This window comes from Scophthalmus maximus, chromosome 11, assembly GCF_022379125.1.
Source record: "Scophthalmus maximus strain ysfricsl-2021 chromosome 11, ASM2237912v1, whole genome shotgun sequence".
NCBI lineage: Eukaryota > Metazoa > Chordata > Actinopteri > Pleuronectiformes > Scophthalmidae > Scophthalmus > Scophthalmus maximus.
Genome location: NC_061525.1, coordinates 6,355,770 through 6,380,202, shown reverse-complemented (window position 1 = coordinate 6,380,202; position 24,433 = coordinate 6,355,770). Strand labels below are relative to the sequence as shown.

General features: G+C 43.5%; 1 protein-coding gene across 2 annotated transcripts in view; it reads right to left on the bottom strand.

The window, feature by feature from the left end:
• The window catches only part of caln1 (calneuron 1), a 58,093-nt gene that overhangs the window by 6,210 nt on the left and 27,450 nt on the right, over window positions 1–24,433 (bottom strand). For both annotated transcript variants that reach the window (XM_035622555.2, XM_035622554.2), the window contains exons 3-5: window positions 23,652–23,795; window positions 17,991–18,103; window positions 471–627 (exon numbers count right to left, since the gene is read on the bottom strand). In XM_035622555.2, coding sequence (XP_035478448.1) covers window positions 471–627; window positions 17,991–18,103; window positions 23,652–23,795 — 414 coding nt within the window. The remainder of the gene's footprint in view (window positions 1–470; window positions 628–17,990; window positions 18,104–23,651; window positions 23,796–24,433) is intronic.

Here is a 24,433-nt window from a genome sequence, read left to right as displayed (position 1 = left end):
ACTCCAGTGAGTGCACTCTGTACACAGGGTACTACATGTCAATGTACTGGAAGTAACTGTTTTGTGACACAGCGGGAGAACACGCTCTGCTGCTCTGAAAACCACGGATGGCCAGTTTTGCAGAGCAAGGTCATGTATATTTCATCCGCAACCTCTTCAGAACAGGTGACCGGCTGGCGTCCGTCACCTACAAATACCCCGTATCAATAAATCAGCAGGTGTGCTCCGACTCTCATGGTTATAGGTTCCGATGAGAGCTCAAATTCTTCCTGACAGCAAGGCTTACTTTCTCTCTTTACTGCGCGCGCGCGCGCGCACACACACACACACACACACACACACACACACACACACACACACACACACACACACACACACACACACACACACACACACACACACACACACACACACACACACACACACACACACACACACACACACACACACACACACACTCTTTGGCTCACCTCCCTCGAACTCTGTCTGACAGTTCCCGGAATTTTCCTTCAGACTCTCCTCCTCATTAATGATGATGTTCTCTATGTCCTTCATGGTCAGGTGGTCGCGGAAGGCGTAGAACAGGATGTGTTTCAGCTCCTCGAGGGTGATCCTCTGCATGTCGAACTGCAGCGAGAGAGAGATGAGAGGTGAGATAACACAAAACGTGACAATTTTCCTTTCTCATGAAGAACTGTGTACTGCTGTGCCTTGTAAGCACAAGAAAGTTAACATTCATCAATCGTCATGCGTGCTCGAGTAATTCTTTACAATCTGTAACTCTTACGAATGTCACTCTGATGCATTCACTTCAACCGAGCATTGCACAAAGCTGATGCTTTCATTAAATAGAATGTGCTGGAGTTATGACCTGAAAGTGAGTGATTTGTTGTTCAGTTTGAGCAGTGACACAATTCCGTCCAAAAGAAGGCGCACACACACGCACGCACACACGCACGCACACACACACGCACGCGCACACACACACACGCGCACACACACATGCGCACACACAATTTTATCAGGCTATTGACAAAATGCTTCTTGCGGCACAGACCAGATGAAAAGCTGATAATTGTTATCATCACCTCCTATTTTCCTACATGTGGAGCAAATCTCAAGCCGCAGGCTAGACAGAAATCTCTACAACATATTTAACCTTAAAATCTAGGATAAGAAGCCATCATCGGAACTGACATCACACATAATGCTTCTCCACCAACATGGAACAGTTTTGGTTTAGGTAATAGTTCATTTCGAAATCGTTCGGAGGATTTCGACCAGAATTAAATTGGTTTAGAACCAATTTAATTCAGGTTCTCAGCCGTAGCGAGTGAAAACCGTGACAACATGGGTGGACATGTCATATTCTACAGGTAGTAAAAGCGCTGCTTTGTGAATTGTGCAATGACCTCCCTTAGTGACCCTTGGTCACAATCATCCTGCTCAAACCTGGTGGAAATGTGGACTGGTTTGGTAAATGGCACCATGAACCCCTGAATGGAACCGGTTCAACAACCAGATCGAATTTGGTGGAAAAGAAGGCAACAGTGGGCTGAAGGGACCGGGAGAGAAATGAACAGACATTGTGGGACGTCTCCATCCGTGGCTGACCTCAGTGGTTAGCACCATCGCCGCTGATGCACAACAACGACTGAGCCTGACCCAGAAAGCTGCGCTACAGGCAAATGGCAGAGATGAGTTCAAACCAAAACCTGACAGGACAATGTCGATTCAATAAAACACAAACAGGTAAAATATCTTATACTTCGAGTCGTAAACTGTTGTATCTTCTCATGAAACCAACAGTTTCAGTTAAAGAATTTGATGAATCAAACAACGCAAATAACAAAAATATTTGCTGGAAAAAATGTCATAGTAAGAAAATCCTTTTCTAAAACACAATTGCTGACAACACTAATTTACATCTGAATGCTCAGAGTATGAGAGGACAGACTCACTCAGTATGTGAACATGGGAGCAGCAGGCCGTAAAACTCACATTTCAATCTCTCTAATGGCCTCATACCAGTTTTAAGGAGAGTCTGGGGCGTGACACCATAACTGAGCAATCCGGTGACAAAAAAAGTGATTCTTTTTCTCCGTGACCTTGTACCTTGTTTTGGTCTGGACTGAATCGTAGTCAGTGAATATAATCTGTGACACTAAGTCGAATCTTTCAACGCTGCTTCCATGAAGATGATGAGAAATGACAGGCCGAGGTGAATAAACTCGCAGTGGACAGTACCTGGGTGGATCCAACACTGGATATGGACTCATTTTACTTTTCTAATAAAGTTCTGATAAAGCAGCTCAAGTGTGTGTCTACATAGAAACGGATCTTCTGGCTTTCAGATATAAGTTGATGATTATATCGACAAAAGATTTTTTACAAGTGCACCAAGATAGGAAGAACAGATCGGTTTTACTGCTATCATTTCATCTGTAAGAATTTTTTGGGATCTCAATTTGTGAATTCAAAAATCCCAGATTGCATTTATACAGATTTTCTTGGCAAGCCCGTTGGGTGGAAGTTTACATAAATCTGTGCATAAATCACTCTTACAATCAATACCATTTATTATCTCTTCACCTCAGAGTGAGCTAATGAACACTCACACCAGTCCGCCGCCATAAAGATTAATTACCGGAGCGAATTAATAGCTGGGGATCAATGTTATATATGTCATTTGTCGGGTCATTAATCGGAGGAGGTAAATACATTTTTTTTAAAAATCGCAGGTAAAATAAACCTAAATAATGACAGAGTCATAAAGCACATATGTTTCAGGCAAACGTAAATCAAGAGCAGATGAATTATTTATGCCTCAGCGGCTGTAAACTGTGCATGTGTAATCAAACAGGGTGCTGAGAAGCCAAACACACAGGACAGAGTGCTTATTTTTGGAGAATACAAAAAAAATGCAGATTGGTTTTACTTTGCCGAATAAAGGAAGGAAAATTCAAACAATACATTAATCAAACCTCAAATACACCACAAATAAAGTTACTAGCCCTGCTACCTTTACTACTTTTATTCCATTCATTTGTCAATTTACTCATTTATCCGTTTGCTGTGATTTGTCATTTTTTCCAAAAAATATTTCCACTAACACCAACAGGTCTTAAAAACACAGTTCTTTAACTGCAGTGTGGGGAGATTTAATTGATCGTAGGCCCGTCACGATAATTGCATTATCGACTTATCGTACGAATCATGAATATGAGCTCAATCATTTTTATTGAAACCTCAATAATAGCCACTGTCTACATGCGGGTTTGTAGGTCTTTGTATGCATTTAGGTTCAACAGGTCCTGCAGGCGAGTTTCCCATCTAGGAAAAGTGTGAAACTGGAGCAACCCTGCAGTGTCTGCCAGTCAGTTAAAAGTTAAAGCCGGCCCCTGTGTCCCCGCTCCTATAGGGAGACACATCAGCAGTCTGACTGTGTTTACCTGACCTTCGTTCAACCTTGCCCAGTCCCTGCGACGCCATCGCTGGCAGACATCAAGAGTCTGCCGGAGCTTCACTTGCCGCTGAAGAGAGGGACGAGCCGGAGGATAGATTCATTCCCTGAACAAACCAATGGCAGATAAGGAAAAGCCACTTTATTTTCCCTTTCCATGTAGCACAGACCTGCTCAGACAATAGTCACATTCAAGCTGTGAATGACCTTTATGGGACAGTATGGGGGAGTAGAAAAGAATGATGCCCCGGGACATAAAGTGACTCCTACAGGAAAAAAAAAAAGATCACCCACTGTTGTGTGACCTACAGTTTAATACTGAACCCCGAGCAGAGGGAGGAAAGCTTCAGTAGTTTTCTTTGTGGCACGGTCTTCACGGGAGTTCAGTCCGATGAAACAGCAAATTCTTTTAGCACGGGGTCTTTCAAGGGAGAATCTGGAAGAGTTGCAAGCGTCACACACTGTTGAGTTGAAGCTCAGAAGGAGTGTTGTCGTGAAGGGATAATAAATCCCTGACGGAGTGATGATGGAGTTTCGCATGGTCGCTAAAAATCTCTCTTCTCTGAAATGACTCGCTCATTAATTTACTTTAAAAGCAGTTCCCGCAAGATCAACAAGACAGAAGAGGATTTTTATACTTGCACTGAATTCTAGAAACCCACAGAGTCCTATATATTATGGGCAAGAAAGGTATTTTGCACACGACTTCCTGTGAACTGTAAACTCTGTGATCCCACTTTTAACCCTTTCACTTTTTAACAACACAGGATCACAGGTATTGTAAGAAATCATTGATATTTTAAGCGGATTTCTTCTGGTTAACAGGAAAAATACGTGAAGTTTTACAAACCTTCCAACAGTTGGCAGGAATGAGGGTCGGGCTTCTTCACGCCAGAGTAATTTTTCTGTAAATACTAAGCGATTGTTAATGTTTGCAGGCTTGTTTTGTTAAACCTAAAAACTATAACAGTCTCTTCGCCGAGGTATCAACATTCAATAAACTGTAATTATCATGAGCATTTATGGACCCTAACCCTGCTCTATGTAATGAGATGCATTGAGGGGATTTTCTCTCCCTGACAGAGACACTGTCCTTGGATTAAACCATGGAACTTTTTCGATTTCGCTCAATCGATGGCGTGCGTGTTCTTCACGCTGCAAAGTGGATTTAGGGTCAAAGATGAGGAAGGGGAGTCGCTCTGAAGAGGAAGCCATGTTCTTCTCTATGCTCGCAAACGAGGCATGTTCAGCTGCTCGCACGCACGCACGCACGCACGCACGCACGCACGCACGCACAAGGTGCCAAGAACCAGCATCAATCCATCTGCTGAGTTCAGCCCTTCACAGTGCAGCCGTAGTCTGCAGTTACAGACGATGCTCTGCACACACCGTGGAATCCAGTTATACGCATTTGCTCATCGAAATTCTTACGCGACGGGCTGGCAAGTAATTCAGTTTTAATGGCAGATATATTATTGCGTTCAAAACATGGCGCAGCTGGGCCACTAGCTCATCTAACATCATTGGATTTAAGTGCACAGCAATGTGATGTAGCCACAGGCACAAAGCTACAGACTTTTATGACCTCTGCGCTTTGCAACAAGTCTTACCACTTTGTGTTAAATAACTCTCTTTAGATGTGACACTTCTTTTACTGTCATTGTCTTGATCTCATTTCCGAAATGTGTGAAATGGTGTTTGGAAGAAATCTGACAGCCTCCTCCTGACGGTAACACAAACTCATATTAGAACAACAGAATAGGACAAAATCGAATATGCAGTATAACCTTTGGATGTCGTTGGATGTTGTGTTGGAATGGAAAGAAAGGACAACTGTGAAGCGGTGGAGAGGATTCTGTACAAGAGGGACTACAGACATTTAGCGTAACACACAAATCTCTGATTTTCTTGAGGTAAATAAAGGTTTGTCAAATCAACAACACAAACCTACTAACTCATAACAAACAAAAACAGGAAAGACTGATTAAATGTTAGAAATGTGTCAAAGTAGTTCATAAACCCCGCCTCCTCTAGTACATACCGAATATTTTTGTGTGTCTGTCATTAGTAATTCTTATCACACAGATTGACGTGTTCATTGAAATGGTGCAGTGGTAGGAAAAATATAAGGCTGCAGAAAAACTGTTATCCAAGCAACTGTTTGATTTGCCATACAGGAGGAGGGTTCACTTCCCTCTGAACAAAACTGCATGTCTTGCACTTTGGACAGTTGCAGCATTCATTTAAACAATTGCAAACTTTCCTCAAGACCTTGTGCAAACTCTGTTGGCATCATCGTGGAGTCAGGGGTCGGGGGAAGATACAGACATTCCTCGGATGTGAACTTAAATGACAGGTTCGACCCATCGACACTGATCCCATTAGCTGACGTATGTGACTCGTCATTACTCAACTCCATCAGACACCTCAAACTATCACGTTCAGGACATAACTCCAGCAAACCTTTCTGCCGCCTGTGGCTGGAAAGATTTACTGCCAGGACATTTATTATTCACAAAGCAGAGTATACACACTCCTGCATTATTGACAAAACAGTCTCTGAATTTGAATCTGCGGTTTTCCCACAATAACACTTTCACTCTCAAGAATACACTCTCCGCCAACATTTGTCAGTACGCAACTCCAGACTAGGGTCTGCACAGTTCACAAATGTGCTCCTCTTCATCTCTTCATCTGCGAAGCCCCGTTGCTACGCAACGTTACCGCAATGAAGCTCTTTAGATCGTATCACCGTCACCCGTCACCATTTCTCGTCAAACAACAAGAATTATTCATCTCTTTCTAGGATTTAATTTCCTAAACGATCAATCAATTTAAAAAAAACATTGTCAGACGATTAAACAAAACAGTCCTTTAATTAATTGGGTAAAATATTTACAGGAATTACAGCAACCAACTATCCCCTTACTGCACATTGTTCACTGTAACTGTATGGTGCAGGACCTGCCACAGGTTCTAAGGCCTATGAGCTATATCATATTCATTACGTCCTCCTCTGGCCACGCTTAATGTGCACACACATGCTTTTCCCTTGTTAAAATGAATGCTCAGTATCTTTATTGATCTCTGCTTTTTAACAGCCCATCCGCCACACCTTCCACCCCTTGAAAGGCCCCGAGCCGTCAGGAGGAAATTTATGTCTCCATTACCACTGCGTCATTCAGCCGTCAACATCCAGAAGATTGATTGGGGAAAAAAAGGAAAACACGGCGCGGCTCAGCGAGAGTCGCAACAGGCGTGGAAACGCACAGGGGCTCGTATCTCGAACCAGTCACTGGAACGTTGCAGGAGACAGAGACATTGGCCACACGGGGCATTGATGAAAATGACTTGCATCAATTCTTCTGAACCGAACCTGATGCAACGAGCGAGACTGCTCCACTGAGGTTTGCAACCTCTGTGCTCCAATAAACACTTCAATGTAGTTAAAGCCCTGCGATCAACAGATGGGCAGATGGGGGAAGGAAAATCAAAATCGGTCAAAAGCAGACCGCAGAAAACTCTGATCAAAGAGGCAAAGATAAATTCTCAATCAGGTATTTAATACTCTGGGAATCCTTCAGGGAGATCTGTGTGGAGCTCAGCACAGAATTCAATACTCTCCCTTCAAAAGGTGCAGCCACTTTCCATTCACTTTTCATCTGCCGCAAGCATGACGACAGGATGCCTTTGCCGGCAGCAAATCAAAAGGACAGCAGACTTTCGATGGATTAACGTGGAGCAGGGACTGCCTGAGGCCACTGAGCAAGATATCAATTGCCAATTACTGTTAGTATTATTAATCAAGGCGATTTTACTCCCATTGACCTCTGGGAGCAGACGAGATGCAGCGCCCGAGGGTCATGGACCTCATTGGTGGGATTCAGAGGGATCCAAATGACCTGCCTCGTGTGATTCATTGACAGTACTGAGAAGGAACAGAAGAGACGGGAGGCAGCGATGGTGAATAGGAGTAGGAGTTTTGGGACAACAAGAGAGACAGAGAGCCGAAGAGGTGCAGGGGCAGAGTGGGAGACCAAACTAATTCTCAGCAGAATTTCACTTGGAGGTTTATTGCAGCTCAATGCAAACTTGAGCGTATTCAGCACAAGGTTTAATTAAGCCCCAGAGGGAAGCAGCTACAAGAACCACGCTGGAGCCTGGAACTGATGATAAACCATATTCCTCATCTGAAAGTGGTCCAAACCCCCCCCTGTTGTTTTCAGTTTGACCGAAACCTAATTAAAGCCCGGTCCAACCCGAGAGCACCGGCGCCGGTTGGCTCGCAGAGCTGGATTCAGGCATCAAACACTAAAGCTCCAAAAGTGAGCTTATTGCACCTTGGTGCTTTTGAAGACAACACTGCAGCGAACGGATGTGCAATGAGGACATTGGACCTTGCCTTTTTTCTCTTTTTGGCCATTCATCATGAGATACAGGGGGAAGGCAGAGTAGATACATCTACCACATGCTGATTCACCGAGGACTCAAAAACGAAACCCGCTGCTCAATAGAGAAAAAATACAAGTGCAGGATGGAAAGAGTAGAACAAAATGAACCACGTCAGGGAAAGCAAACTAACTTAAAACATTGAATGATGAGAAACATCTCTTGAAGTCATGTCCATAATCACTGTTCATCCCTGCTGTCTGCAGCCTTGATGGGACTTTGAAGTACAGCTCGGAGAGGAAAAAAAGGTTAAACCGCATCTGAGCTGATGTTGGCACACCGATCTACGCTTTGATACGATGAACAATGAGAAATGTGCACGTCTTCTAAATTGCATTTAGCCGACACATTATTTCCTCCACTCATTCTAAGGAGGAGTGCGAATTGTGATTACTCCGTGATTGCCGAGTAGATATGAAATGAAGAAGCTCGGCCGTAGGAAATCCAGGGTGCCGGTTAAAATGTTGCTGCTTTGATCGACAGACACATCATTAAAGTTCCGGGCACTCGGGTGGTGGCATGTAATGTGTGCAATGCGAGCTGCGATCTGCATGGGAGGGAGCTGTGATGAAGTGAATCACCGACGTCGCCAAGCTGACCCACATGTAATTAAAGCTACACGGAACATAAGGAGGAGGGGTTGGGTCCAGGAAAATGGAAGAAAAATGGCATATATACGCAAATAAACAACACAAAAAACCATGCAGGGAGGATTCATATGACACAGAGCGCTGGCAAACAGAAGAGACAAAGACAAAAACAGCTTCCACTTCTCAGGAGACCTGCGGGTGTGAGCCGCTGTTGCTGCTTCTGCACGAGCAGCACAACTTCAAACAACGTCGACGATTGGTACAGTAACTACAGACCCGCTGCATTTACATTATGGATAACAGCTCAAACGGCTATGGTTTTAATCTGCATAAGCCTCTTACTGGGCACCGTATATATATATATATTCTGCTTTCACAAATACAGAGGTCCTCCTGCACCCATCGGTCTGGTCATCAGTATCAGAGTGTCCAGAAGCTGGGTGCTATTATCAAATACGTACCTTGGTACACCATATGTTAACATATGACCGTATCCTACAGAAAGAACTGAATGCGGAGAGTAGCTGCATTTATGTACGATGTTTAAAAACATTGTGTTGTATATATGCGAGCATCAGTGTCGTATTCAGGCTCCAGCATCTGGACATTCTCCATCACCCAGGTCATGGTTATCGAAGACCGAGCACTCACTTGTTTGTAGATACTTCATTTAACTTTTTTAAACTTAACTTTATCCTCTTGAATGAGAGGAGAACTTTCGAATCCCGTACCACTCTAGAAAGGTTTCAACCTATGTTCTGTAGAGGTTATACATTTATTATTGTTAATGCAAATAAGAAAGTACGGATTCTGCAACTTTAAATTGAGCAGCAGCAAAAAAAACCTTAAATCAAACTATAATTTTGACTGCATGACAAACCAGAACAAACCTTTGCAGATTTGTACCATATGAGACCTTGTTTAGGTTCAAGTTATCGAGCCATTTACGTATAGGTGGGGTTGCAGTTGAGTCGCTGATGCCCCATTGATTTCTGCTGTTAATACTTTAACTTGATTTTAATTACTTAGCAATGCAAAGACAACGAAAACTGGCACTGCTCAAATGAACAACAATAAAACACCAGACTAGAAGCTGCTGCCAGAAACAATTATGATGCTAAACCTGGAGTAAAATTTAAAAAAAGGAACCTATATAGCTTCTTCTTCTAAGAGTTTAAATCTTCCCAGATGAAATTAATAACAGCAATTAAAACATTTAAAACCATTGCAAATACACCTCCACGTCTAGGTCAGTAAAAGTCATCTGGAGGTCATCATGCTCCGTCTCAAAGTGAGGGTGAGGAGCTCAGACGAGGAGCCGGAGCATGATGCCGCTCTCTGGCAATCGCACTTTTAAGGCTTGGCGCAATTGAGACGAGTGAAGTCATTTTCACTTTGATTGTCCTCCACAATTCCCCTCCCAACCTCTGTGCCGGAATCCGACGACGGCCACATTAGAGCGACAAAACTCAAATGTACGTCAGACTGTTGGAGGGAGGGGTGATCGGGTTTAAGCAGGAGAAGGGAGGACGTGTGCGCGCGTTGGTGTTGATGAGCGGTCCATCACGTCACAGCCTTCATTGCTATTCAGGGCCAAGGATGGCAAAGGGAATAGGAATTTTCTCCTCCCTTCTCTGCACTCACGGTGTGTTTACGTTCTGCATGGCGGCCTTGATTCCATCAGAAAGCAGCCGCTTGTCAGTGAACTACCGGCTCTCCTCATATTACCAGCCTGGAGCAGAACAACCGACAGTCAGCACTTCTTAATTTGAATTTCACTTGGCCGTCTGGGATAGCTGGAATTATGCCCGCTTTGGTTTGACAACTAAGGGTGAAAATAAGAATATGAATGTGGACATTCATTTATTCAAGAATATCACTGGTTATGAAATAGGCATATTTCCATTTTGTCACATTTTCATCTTCAGTGAAACCTGGCTTGACATGATAAGAGATGGACTATGAACAAGAATGGTATTCTCTGTAGAGCGCATACCTCCTCCAAAGCCCAACAGTCCCCTTAAGACACCACTAGAAATCCTGAAAAATCTGATACATCAGGATTCTTATTTGGATCCTTAGCAAATTGCGATTAGGATCTCTTAATTTTTTTTATTTAGTGAATGCAATGTGCTTCAGTACTTTTCTTACCAAATTTATATATAAAAAATATCCATGGGTTGAACGTAGCTCACAAAGCCACCCAGTGTCTCATATTGGACCTTGACCAATGCTGACAGAGTCAAACGTTTTGGACGTCTCTCCACGTGATGAAATTTATATTCAAGATAACGCGCTCTAATCAGGTGTGAGCGAGTTGAATTATCACTCTGGGGAAACTACTGAAGCAGCAAGACAACTCCCTTTGTTTCTATTGGACACTGAGGACATTTGGGTTTTCATGGTAAATACTTTTCTTTTGCAAATGCAGTCTTCACAGGTGAAACCCAAGGCTGAAACCAGGAGTAGACATTCAGAGCTATTTCATGTTTAGACAATTAACCTAAGAAAGGCAACACCAACAAACCTTTTAACCCTGAATTACCTAAAAATGAAAAAAGTCAGGGAAATAAGCGCTGTAATTCCCGACTCCTGCCTCATATTCATCCTTTGATCTTAAATCAAAATGAGAGACACTACAGTACATAGACAAAGTAGCAGGCCATGGCTGTTCCAATTGTTGTAATATTACAGTGACCAGAATTGGTGTTTTCAACCAACAGTTCCAAAAATGTCTTCATAATTTTACACTTCTACCTGGTATACTCTTTATGACATGGGATGAACCGATTCCAAAATGCTGTCAAAAACAAACACACAAATCAATATGGCCTCTAAAAACACGGCTCTGTTTATCTGCAGGAGTCCAGAGAAGTGGATATATCTGCTCATCGGTTTCCAGGGCTCCTCACACCACACTCGTGCTCGTGCCCTCCTGGTGTCTGCTCTCCGAATCACACTCCACCTCAGAGGAACCAACTGCTGACCCGGTGTACTGATCGGGGAAGCTCACTGACATTGTTGCAGTAGGAATCATTTTAATAACACTTGGTCAACACACCCACAAACCTTGGGACACATCTATGTTAAAAACTGCCCGGTACCTTCACAGTTTCGGACAGGTTATGTTTTGTATTTCAAAGAGTATTTACCTTGTGTGTTTGGGTGAACAATTGAAATGCAGTGGTGATATATTGTGTTTTGCAACGTTAAAGAGTTGAATCTGAACACGCAGTCCCATCAGCAGAATAAAACCACCACAAATAATGAGTAAACGGAACAACAACTAACCCTAACCCTTTTTTTAAGGGTATTGAGTTTGCGTGGTGTGACTGCAGAGACAGATTCCTTCACCGCAAATCCGACATTAACAATCCAACTTTGTTGTGGCAGGAGAAAACTCCTCAAAAGTCCTCAATACTCCTCAATTAGTGGGCGAAGTGGGCGAGCAAACATGATGATTATAGTGTAAACGGCTCTAAATTTATCTCACTCATGCTGTTTTTTCCAAAAGGTAAATGACCCCTCATTAATCCTTTCTGCAGGATCCACAAACTTAGCTCCTGTTACAGCCGCACCCATATGGCAATCTATGGGAAAACAATGCAGCGCGGGTCTATCATCCCTCTGATGCATTTCTAGTTTGTGTTTTTCAGTGCCCCTGTGTGTGTTCTTTGTCTCTGTTTTGTTCCTGGTCCTGTCTGTGTGTGTCTGTGTCCTGCCTCCCGCCAGCTCTCCTGTACACCTGAGATCCGTCCTGCAGTCAACTCCACAAACCTGCTGACCTACTTATACCTGGCTCATTCTACCAGACTCCGCCAGATGGTTCAGTCACCTTTGGTGGAAGAGACGCTCCCGTCTGTTGGCTAGTACCTTTTGTTCTCATACCTGTTTGCATGTGCTTCCAGTTCACCGCTCTCCGGCCTGCGTGCCTGCCCAGCCACGTCCAGCCCGTCTCTGAACTCTGAACTGGAAACACTAACTGTTCACCTGCTACACCTGCTCTCTGGAACCGAACCTCAGATCCAACGACTACCTGCAACCATCTTCAGTCCTCATATTTGCAACTTTTGAAAATAAACCGTTTGTTTCTCAAGCCTCTGTCCCATGGGTCACACGCCGTTTATCCAAGTTGACCAAAGCAAATGATATCAAAGTCAGATTTGGCCATTTATAAAGAGCAATGCGGGGGCTGCAAAAGTAAATTTTGTCCTAATGAAAAAGCTCACGAGGTACAAGGCAGTAGAAATGTATGAAAGTATGATTAAAAAAACACAAACTCAACAGCTGAGGCGGGGCCAGAGAGACTCTGGGGACCGAGACAGGAGATGATAGATCATATAACAATATGGTTGGCAAATTAATAGAAAGTTCTGTTTTGAAGCCACAGTGATTCAATGCTCATTAAATTTTGTGTTGTTTTTTCGGATGAACACTAATAGTAGGAGAAAATTTGCCTGAGCAAATTGGAATGGAGGTTATAAACAAGAGAGAACACTGTCTGCGTCTGATCCCTGTTGCATTGGACCGATTCTTCTCAACTGCAGCTACTAACAGCATCTATCTCTGCTTCTCATGGACCGACACCAAAATGTAATATTTGCCGTTACCGTTCTACACACCGGTGTTATACGACATCTGAAAAATCCACAGGCGGGGAACAGTCCTCTTCTTCGCCCGAAAACCCCTTTTCAATCCTCCGCCCCTCGGCACATGCGGCTTCCTCCTGAGCATAGACATGAAGTGATAATCCAACTTTCCTAAGCGCCGGTCAAAAACAAAACAAGATACTGCTGAGACAGTATTAAACGCCGCTGTGAGCCCCACACTTCTGCACAGATACACTCATGCTTTATGCTAATGTGCTTTCACAACAAAGGGCAACGCAGAACAATGCACCTTTTGAAAGCCCATTTCTCAAACCATTACACCAGCACAAACCAGAGCTGCAATGCTCAAAAAACAAACGAAAAAGCCCCGATACACACAAGCAGTGTGGACACTTAAGAATCTCCTATATGTAAATGTCTCAACAGAGTTTAATGCTCCAAGGATTTGTAAACATTTGCTTAACTTTAAACTTCATGTACAAGTTATGAGTCACAATTTGCATTCCATGTCTATTGAGGAGGAAACTTTGAGCCTGTAGTCGAGGAACTTGTTCTTTAGAGTGCTGTATAACCAGATACTGAATGCGTTCAGGCACTGTTCATTCAGTCACAGGAAGTCCTCGGAGGTCTTTACACTAACAGAACAACGGAACATTGCACAAGCTGCTGGCAGAAGGATGACGGAAGGTCATGAATTATACAGTAGAACAAATCAGAATTTGAGCAAAGGCACAAAATTACACAATTGGGTTTCATTCGATAATGTAAAATCAATTAGGTGGCTATATGACTCTGAAGCACCATTGACTGCTTCCTGACTTTTTACCCAAATACCTGGATAGTAAGGACTATAAGAATAAAGAGACTAATGTGTGCATCCAAATACAGACACAGGTCGACAGGTAATGGCTTATGAGTTTTCTCAAGTTGTGAATTACGACAGAGTTCATGCGATCTGCATTTCCTCCAGTCACACTCGGAGCCGCTGTGCACCTCACCGATGATGAGACACAATCTGGCTCGGAGATTAATTAGTAGAATGAGAGGGATTCGGACCTGTAATTAAAAGCACAGAGGAGCCTTCATCTCCAAAAATGTGTATCCCAAACACGCGCAGTAATAACCACACAGAGGAGCAAAGTCCCTGAATGTGACATGTGGAAAAATTAAGTTATTTATTGTTATTGTGAAAAGCAAAGAGGTCTGGAAATTTTAAAACAAATGAAATGCCTTTCTTTCGGAGTACAATAATGTGTTTGTTATCCACAAAGCCCCCTTTCTGATAATTGCACTGATGGTGATTTAGCAAAACATAACTATAATCATAATTATTATCCAGACAGGATAATTAGATATATTAACTAATTGTACAAAAGCAGATACGAGTGAGTAGGAAGGCGAGTGTGTGACAGCGGGCGAGTCATTATCCCGTCTCTCCAGCTGGTGAGGATGGGACACATTCCACTTCACGACACTGGTGGAATGAGAACATCTCTCCGCTAAGACGAGAACCCGAGCTGCACCAGAACATATGAGGTTACTGCGAGTCGGCCGGGGTCTGCCCGTGTCACGCTCCTGCAGAGTGAATCTTGCTCCGCTCTGATGGAGACGAACTCGGACAGCCTTGTCCGGGGAAAATACATTCTTAATTGTGAAAATCCTACAAAATACAGAGATGGGTGGAAACTGTCGTCTCTCAAAACAGTCAAAGGCGACGATAACTGTGGCCGTTCGTACAGGTATCACAAAACCCCTCCAGCTAAATCAGGGAGAGCGAACCCTTTTTCCTATCAAGGCCCTTTTCAACTTTTACAACATCCTAAATACTAAATTATTGAACATGTATCACACCGACCCCTCAGATTCGATGCCTGGAACGGCTTCTCTTCGGCAAGATGTCTGACGTCAGATGGCAGCGATGATGACACTACGTGCAGCTGGTTTAAAAAGTTTGGGTCAAAGAGAAGAGATGGGACGTACATGTAGTCTATAGAGCTCGAGCAGAGGGAGGTTGTAGGACCTACTGAAGCTCTGAGCTCCTCGTTGCTTTCTCGCTCAATGATATCCGGTTGTCAGCCACGTCAGCTGGTTCCACGCTAAAGAGCGTAGCAGAGATATTCAGGTCTTTGTATTCACACACTTTTCATGACCTGAAAGCGGTCACCAAACGACTGAAGGAGCGGCGCAAACTCCGCAGCAAATTTTACTGAATAGGTTCGGGTACTGTTCTTGCAGAGTAGGGAAACACAGCGTCACCCCTTTCAAGGTGCACTTGTCACAGCATGCACGGCCTACAAAGACAACAATTCCTCTGTGTCTGTTTGATCGTGGTGCCAGAGAGAAAAACTAGACATTTCTCACATTGTCCTTCAGTACACCTTGTGTCGTATGAGTAATCCAATCTGCGACCGGTTCTTTGAGACAAAGCTGACACTTTGACACCATTTTACTTTGTCCGAGGCAACAACACGTAACCACCACGTGCGTGTGATCTCTTGTTGTTGTTATCTTTTTAACATAAAGGCAAACCGGTGAGATGTACAGAGACTGTCCGCAACTGATTCATCATATCCATCAGACAAAGAGCTCTACTGTATATTCTATACAATATCTCCCAATTTCAGTTTCTTTTTTCATACTGTATACCGATGTTAGTCAAATATATCCTAAAAACATTTGTTTTCCTCGCAGCTGGAGATATTCAGTACAATGCTGCTGAGCTGTACCTTCACTGAAAGTCTTAAAAACAATCTTAATAATCCTAATCAAATGAAAAATGCTAATATTTCACTTGAAGCTGACATCTGTCATCTTCATGTAAATATTCACTTCTCTCTTTGATCATTGATTGATATTATATAAATTGCTTTTGAAATCTGTGATTTTACCTTTTTATTCCCAGTCCAAAGAAAAATTACTTATGATCTTGTTCCAGTTTGCATTGGTAATGTTCTGGCAACTAGGGAGCAAAAGGTAACTTTACAAGCATGTAGCTTCAGCTCGAGGTTACTGCCTCGTGTGCCACTGCCACCAAGTGTTTGCTCATGGTGGGAATTGATGGACCTCTGAAAATTCTGACTGCGGTACGGACCTGCTCTATGAAAGGGACCTGTGATAACCTCTGTTCCGATTTGGCTCTTTATGAATAAAACTGACCCGACTTGATGAGTTTATGAATTTCGAGGAGTGGGACATCGTGAGCCAGCAGCATGCGTTGTCCCAGTCGATGGTTTATTCAGTGTTGGCTGAGCTGTTGCCTGGGATTCTGAGCAGATAGTGTCATTCTTCACGTAGATTATTTCCATTTTTTCTATTGTAGACAAAACTTAAAATGGTGTGGTAAAATGTATAAAAAATATATGAACGGGAGAAATGTATCCCTGCTATCAGGATTTAAAATTAAAATGGCTCCATACATGTAAAAACACATCAGAACTTTCACTCCACAACAGAAATTCGAGCAGAACGACTGAACACAAAACAAATACGTAGAAACAGTCTGAGTCATACACCGCGGTCCATTAACAAACCAAACGAAGCACAACACTGTAATACCTCATGCAAGTCATTTCTGTTAGGCGTGTGGAGAAATAATCATGATGAATCAAAATTGGCAGTACATTTTTTCCCCCCTCTCTGAATATGCTCTACACGTCATATGAGCTGTTCGCAGCCAATTCCCGCTGCTAGGCATTAATTCATCAGGCAAGAAGTGTGGGTTTGTAAGTGTAGAGACAGTGACAACCCAGCCAACCCACAACCACCAGCCGTACGTTCATCTCGCCAGCCGCTCTCCTACACCGGCCGAGGTCATAGCAGCAGTCGAACGGCAGGACACTGGTCCAGCCAACAACTCGTACCTTCACAGAGTCCTGTCCTCATGGTGTAATCCAACAATCTCCTGCCCCAAGAAACAGCCCGATGATCACATCACGAGGACGGGCTCGCCAAGTCTTACTCTGTGCCAAATATTCTCCCTCACACCTGCTCAATGTATCATCATTCCCCTTCGTCCTCCTTCACTCTTCATATTGTCTGCACAATTATCAATATCTATCTCACTCACTCACTCACTCACACTGACATTTTCTCTGTCGTTTATTTCCTATGCAGCTAGTTCCTCTGTCTGTGTTGCAGCCGTCACGAGTCGCATCTGTCAGGGTCATGTGTTACCATCAGTCTTCTCAATCTGAGGACATCAGACACTGTATATTCAGCTTTTGTTTTTGCACTGCCCTCCGAAAGGCCACGGAAACTGTGCGAATATGGAAACTGAGACGTACAAAGTAGACCGCATTTCTTTCGGCATGATTAATAGATTGAGTTAGAGCAGAGAAGTAGGGACGACTGAACAACTCGAGTCCGAACACGAGATCATTTCTAATTTTGAGCGGGATTCTTTTACGGCAGCATAAAATCCTCTTATCCTTGATTCGATCGTGCAGCTCATCAGTGATACGTGCACACGAGCTTCATGTAGGAAGTGGAGAAAATGAACAACATCATTCTCCAAATGTCTCTGAAATTATAAACTTTTTCAGTTTTTTTTAATTCTAGTTTTAGCAGACATCAATTATAGGATAAAGGCATCCCTTCCCCCGTTACCATAATTCATAAAGAAGTTCTTCATATGAACATCTAAATACCCTTCAACCAATCACACAATCATTCTGGTGAATGTGATTCCACAACTTTCACACCTGGTTCAGGCCGCAGAGGAAATTCTTAGATAGCTTGAAATGAATATAATAAGAGAAGGGAGAAGTCTGAAGAATTAAAACGTTTATCACGATTTCAACTGAAACACACACTGTCCGCCTTTCATATCCAGTAACTCGTCAAAGTGAACTGATGTGTTGAGGAGAATTAAGTTTTTACCTGCCAGAAGATGGTGTCTATTGTGCTGCCCAGGAAGCCGTCTCTCGTCTCAGACGACAGGAGTTTGGGTCCAAGGATCGTCATGAACTCTTCGAAGTCAACCTGTCCGTCACCTGCGACGATTAAGGACAGGTTATTGATAGCTGATGTGCATTGTCTGCAACTTCTGTCAAACAAGTTGTTGGTGGTAAACGACATTTTAATTGTTGCAACTGTAGACTGTTTGGAAAAGATGGACGACACAATAGCTTCCCAAAGGTGTAGTCAAAACTTCTGGCTGCAGTGTAGGCCATAAAACCCACCTCCTCCATGTTTGTGGATTGGACATGGGCCAAAAAAGTCAAATTACAATCCAAATAATTCTTTCCAAAACATGTTTACTTCATTTTAAGTAGTTCTTATCACACTGATGTATGTTCAAGGGATACTTTTTTTCCAGCAAGTTTGGTTTTAATTAGTAATTTGAGGTTATAAAAATGGGGTGAAACGGTTGACATAGTGATCGACAGTCGAGGTTGACTTGCCATTAGGCGAAGGGGAGTAACACCACGGGTCCACTGAGTGCTCATTATTGTCGAAGCCTTGCTCCACATGACCAGCGCAAGGTTAGATTTTGCGCAATATTTTGGCTTGATTTTTTTTTTCTACATTGGGAGGAAGAGGAGACACGTCATCCGTCTTTATTTTCAGTCTATGGTTGCGACCACATGCATCCTTAGCGGTAATGTCAAACCATATTTAACTCATCTCCACCTTACTCCTTACACATCCCGTAATCGGATGAATGGTTCCGTAACAGGAATGCTACCATCTGTGGGGATCTGTGGATCCGAGTGTTACTGGTCTTGCTGTCAATCTCAACGTTACCATTTAATACAGTTGAAACCGTTCAGACAGCAAGAACACCAGCTCACTGTATCCCTTCATTGGTCTGGAATGAGAGGCAAGGCACAGTAAATGACGAATGATGTTCCTGCCCCAAACAACCATGGCGGATGTGCCCCTGAGCCGAGCACTCGGCAGCCAACAGCTGAATCTGTGTAAGAGGGTGTAAAGGGAAATCAAGGACACAGCATTGAACTTCTCCTGAACTAAATAAGTGTAGAGCATAAGGGAATCCTTTGGCTGCCGGGAAAGATTGCTGCAGTTATCATAATCTTCACCGTGTTTGCCGAAGTTCAGTTATTACACCCAGTGTTTGGGCTTAAGGTGAAAAATTGATCTCTGTGTCTTTGTTGGGATTATTTAAGGCTGGCACGCTTTAAATCACAAAGTTCGATACGCCATTCACTACTGAAACAAGAGATGGAAAAAAAAACGTGAGCTCTGATTGAAACTTTACTGCTACTGTACATCACTCATAACAGGGAGCTCCTGCAGTGTGGACCGATTCCAACAATACTAATCTGTGAGCCTGCAGATAGCCGTTGAAGCCGCTGCCACAACAAAGCATCAGAGCTCTGCAGACAGCCGGCGGATCTCAATTAACTGCATGTTTAGATGAACCAAGAATTCAAAGCTGCGATAAATAAAAGGGATAGTGAGCGAGAGTCAATAAATGAAGCAGAATTCTTTGCCGTTTTCCGACGTTTCAAATCCGTTGTTTGATCAGTACACTTTTTTGTATCTGGATCTCTATCTGCAGATGAGGCTGGGACTTTGTCAGTGGAAAGTTACTTATGCAGGATAACTCAATCTGCCGCTACACCCACAGTATGCTCAGGGGTGTGCCGACAGGTTAACATCTGATGCCGTTGACTGCACTTGAGCCTATGCATATTCTGTGGGCTGAATGCAGGGCAAGTGCAGGGTTTAGGGCAGGACGACGCAGAGCTAAGGACAATGGATGTCAACCGGGACAATGGATGGATGACGGCAGAGATAAAGGTGGACTGTGTGGATGAGCTGGTTCAAGGTTTGACAAAGGATGAAGTATGGCGTTTGTGCAAAGGCGGTGACCAGGCTTCAAACTGTGTGTTGTTTAAAGTGGGATTTTTTTTGGAACACCACTGACACAAACGATTGAACGTAATGTGTATTATTTCTGCATGGTTCACCGCTCCAGGAACAGACAGCTGTTTTGAGCAAACAACTCCTGTCAAAGGGTCTGAATGAAACCTGCCCGGCACAAAAGAGCTCACACAAAGTTATTAACTGTCGCAAGATAAAGCAGGTAAAAGCCAAACCAGATCTTCAAGTAGAGGAAATGCTCCAGGTGGTCAGAAGCAGGACTACTACAGTATGATCATGTGGCGCCGTGTCTGCAGGCACTAGTCTCTCAACACGTTAGTCACACAGACTCGATAATCCAGTAGCATCTCAGGGCTGAATTTCTGTCAGAGTTTTCTTTCCAACTTAAATGTTATTATGAAACATTTGTCATCATTATTACACCCCAGCCAGTCTACCATTTTAAAATCACAATGAAACAATATATGACTTGTCTTGCTTCATAATTCTCCACATGACACTGTACTATGCATCTTCCACACAGTGTACAATATGTTGGCAGCATCTCCAGCCCCCCTGGCACTTCTGAGTGGAAATAAACGGGGAGAGTAATGAAAGACCTCATGATTAAAATACCCATCGGTGCCAAACCTACTATATTTTCTTCTTCAGGTGTAATGAAGAAGTTCCCCACACAGCATGATAATGACTTAAATTAACTTATACCTGACTGTTTCAATTGAGTTTCATAACTTTGTTGTCATAATTTACCTTGTATCTATATCTATACTAAACTTTTTAATTATTTTTGCTATTATCATCATCTGATCCAAACCAAACCTATTTAGTTAAGTTTTCGGAGTCAAGCTTATTTTTTGTCCCGAAATGGTAAACATGTGTTCCAACATCCTGCAGTCACATTTGTTTTTTATGTTGAAAACATGTTAAACTGGAAATGTCAAATTAGAAGAGCTTTTACAGGAAAACCTATTCCTGAATGTAACCCTAATCCAACGGTGAACATCTGCTCACTGTCAGCTGACTTTTTTTTAAACATAAAATAGCAACTACAAAACCCACAGTCCAAGCTACTTGCTTTAATCCAGCCTCTTCCTGTGTTGTGTCACAACAAAGAATCCTCTTTCAGCGGGAGAACAGAGCAATGCATTATTGGGGGAAGATAGAAATACCTTTAGTTAAAGACAAACAGTTCAGATTGAAGACAGTAGGAAATAAAAACATCTTGGTCCATGTTGGTCGACACAGATCCAAACTTTAAGTTGAGGGAGGAACGTGGCATCAAGGTCATCAACACCAGAAGACAAAGTAGAGCACGTGTGATCAATGCTGAAAAAAACAAAACAAAGGCCGCTGCTGGGCCGTGAGCAGTCCCACCTCTCCATCAAGGGCGAGCGGTGCTCAATAACAATCACACGGATGGGCTCGGGTGCAGCTGAGACCAGCGGGGCACACAAGCAGCCATCAGTATCTCCTGCACATCAGCTGCACTTGGCCGCTGAGCTGCGAATCGATGGAGCCGCGATGGAGGATCCAATCCTCACACCAGCCCACTTGGCCAAGATACAATCACTATCGTCCACTCTCATTCATCTGCCGATGCCCCTCCCCTCCTCCGCGCCGTGCCCCCTTCGATCGCTGGCGCTTTATCAGTGTGCCTCCGCCCATATGAGAAGAACATTTCACACGCTGCTTGGGGAATAATCAGGATTTTATAACACGACATATTAGTCCGTTAGATTCTGTTCTGTGCTGAACTCTGCCCAAATCGCTCTCAACAAATGTATTCCAGTCGGGGTTTGTCGGAACTGGTTATAAGACCCTGTGTTGTCATGCGGACATGAGTGAATAAAAAGAAAAATGGCTCTTCTAATGATTCTTTTCTGTAATCTCACAATTGACTTCTTGATTAAACTGATTAATTCCTCAATCTATTGTTAATTTGAGGCAAATAGTGATTAAATGTGAATTGTGCCGTTTGTGGTACATGCTTAAATAATATACTCACAGCATTGTTAGAATTGCTCTCAGCAAATATCCACAGCATCTTTGAAGATGTTATTTTCCACTCTACAGGCTTCATTTATTTCTGTGTTACTGTGGAGTTTTTTTTTTTGGCGCACACACAGAACCGACAGCTAGCGGACGGTGAGGAAGTATGTGCTGATTTTAAAAAAACGTGTATTGCTTTAGAATCGCTTTAAGGTGTCCAGGGTTATAGCGTACCGCAGCCAAAGACGGTATGTCATGTGCCAACTGCAGCTGTTTACAGTACATCTTCACAGTTCACTGATATACACCGTGTTGGTTGTGTTACGGTTTATCCCCGAGGGCCAGTTTGCTGCTCTCTCTCTTCATTTGTTTGCTTAAACCTGTTGGATCATACCAGAGTGAGTTGTCTTTGTCGAGTGGACGTTAAGTTTGACAAATTAACAAACACAAAGAAGCGGCGCTTGCTTGGCAACCAGTCGGTCGTCAGATTCAATAAGGGCCAAATAAACAATGCCAATGACATCAATCGATACAAACAAGTTCTACTGCGTCTTTTAATGGGAAACGAGGTTTTCCAAACAACTCCGACGAGATTCAATAACCAGAGAGACGCACAAAGAATGATGAGGACAGAGCTGAAGGGTAAACAGCATAACCGTTCAGAGGCTCTCGTAGACAAAAGCTGCCGCGACCTTCAGCAGCTCCGGAAGCTGCCTCGCCTGCGTCCTCAAGTTGCGGCACACGATGCAATGAGACCGGGCCCCGAGGCACGACAGCAGCAACCGTCTCCTGAGAGTCTGAAGCAGATGAGTCATAAAGGAGACAGTACCTTAAACTTTAATATCTAGCCATGAACATTTATTGTATTTCTGGAAAAAGCAATTATCAAAGGCTGAGGTAGCAGCATGAAGAAATATTTTCCCCGTGAGACATTTGCATATTGCAATTTCCCAAAATCTCCGCCTTCAAAAAAACTTTAGAGTTTAGCCTTCTTAAAATGTCAATCACACCCAATGCAGGTGGCTTTGTTGTCTGCGAGACGTGGGTCGCTTGTGTTGTGAGAGTGTTCGTTTCAAGGAGAAAATGTTAGGTAAGGTCACAGGTACTGTCTGGACGATGCTTCAGAAATAAAACTGATTCAGCTTCATCCTTTGATGAAGCACCTTGTGGATTATTATACCAGTTTTGGGATCCATTTCCCTTAAGATTCAGCTGCTGCAGTGAATGCTTGATACTGTGTGATTCAGTTCCAGCTGGACAACCAATATAAAAACCTGTTGTGAATCTACAATACTGTAACTATACCAGTGTGTCCGCACATTTCATAAATCTCACATACTTCCTCCGACGGGTTGTTCTCTCCCGGGATGAGTCTCGGGCGCTTTCACGAGTCAAGTGGAAATGGCGAGTGGTTGAGATTGGAATGAGTACACGGTGGAGCATGGATGAATAAATGTTTTATGCATGACACAGAGGAATATGTGATCTGTGCATCTGAACAAGCAAGTGTGCCTGAAAATATAAACCCACTGACGCCGACTGTAAGGCAATGTTGCCTGTCGTTGAGACCATAATATACCTCAAGGTTTCTTTTTTTAAGTCTGTACCCAATCTGCGTCACCATTTTTACACCTGTGTGTGTGTGTGTGTGTGTGTGTATGTGTGTGTGTGTGTGTGTGTGAGAGAGAGAGAGAGACTCACCATCCATGTCTAGTCTCTGCATGATGATGGCCAGCTCCACCTCACTGGGCATGTAACCCAGAGAGCGCATGGCCATGCCCAGCTCCTGTTTGGAAATGAACCCGTTTCCGTCGCGGTCCAGAACCTTAAACGCCTCCCGGATCTCTGCCAAGACAAACAACAAAAAACGACTCAGTATCTATCAACAACGCCCGCTCCCTCCTGCTTCCAAGTTGCACAAACATAAACAGTGATGGCTGCTCATTCACAGCACCAGGAGCATTATGCTGCCAAGCGGCCTCGTTATTATTTCTTCAAACTGCCTTCGGAATTTTTGGGGGGAGTTTTTTTTCTTTTCTTTTTGGCAAGGATTCATTTCTCAAAAACTCTGAATGCAATCTTGCATTAAATCAAGTTAGTTGGCTTTCCATCCTCCCCCATCGTTCATCATCATTCGCGCACACCTCTCCTCGCCTCCCCCCCGTCTCTCCCCGTCTGACCCAGCTTTGCGTTGTGCACTCGGTCTCGCACCGCTGACTCGAGGTAACAAGATCAATTCCACCCATCGATTCATTTTCTCCACCTGCTGTCACAGCCGCCGTCACCTCCACTCGGAATGCTTTCACACACTCCGATGTAACACCACCAGTGTGTTCCTTTACTCTCTTCGTCTTTTGTTTCCCCTTTCATATTTGACAGTGTATTCTGAAACGTTCAGTCAGATCGTCATGCTAAGCAGCATGTGGTAATAAGTGGTGGGGCGTAGTTCGCTTAAGGACGTCTCGTCTGTGGCCGTTGTTTGA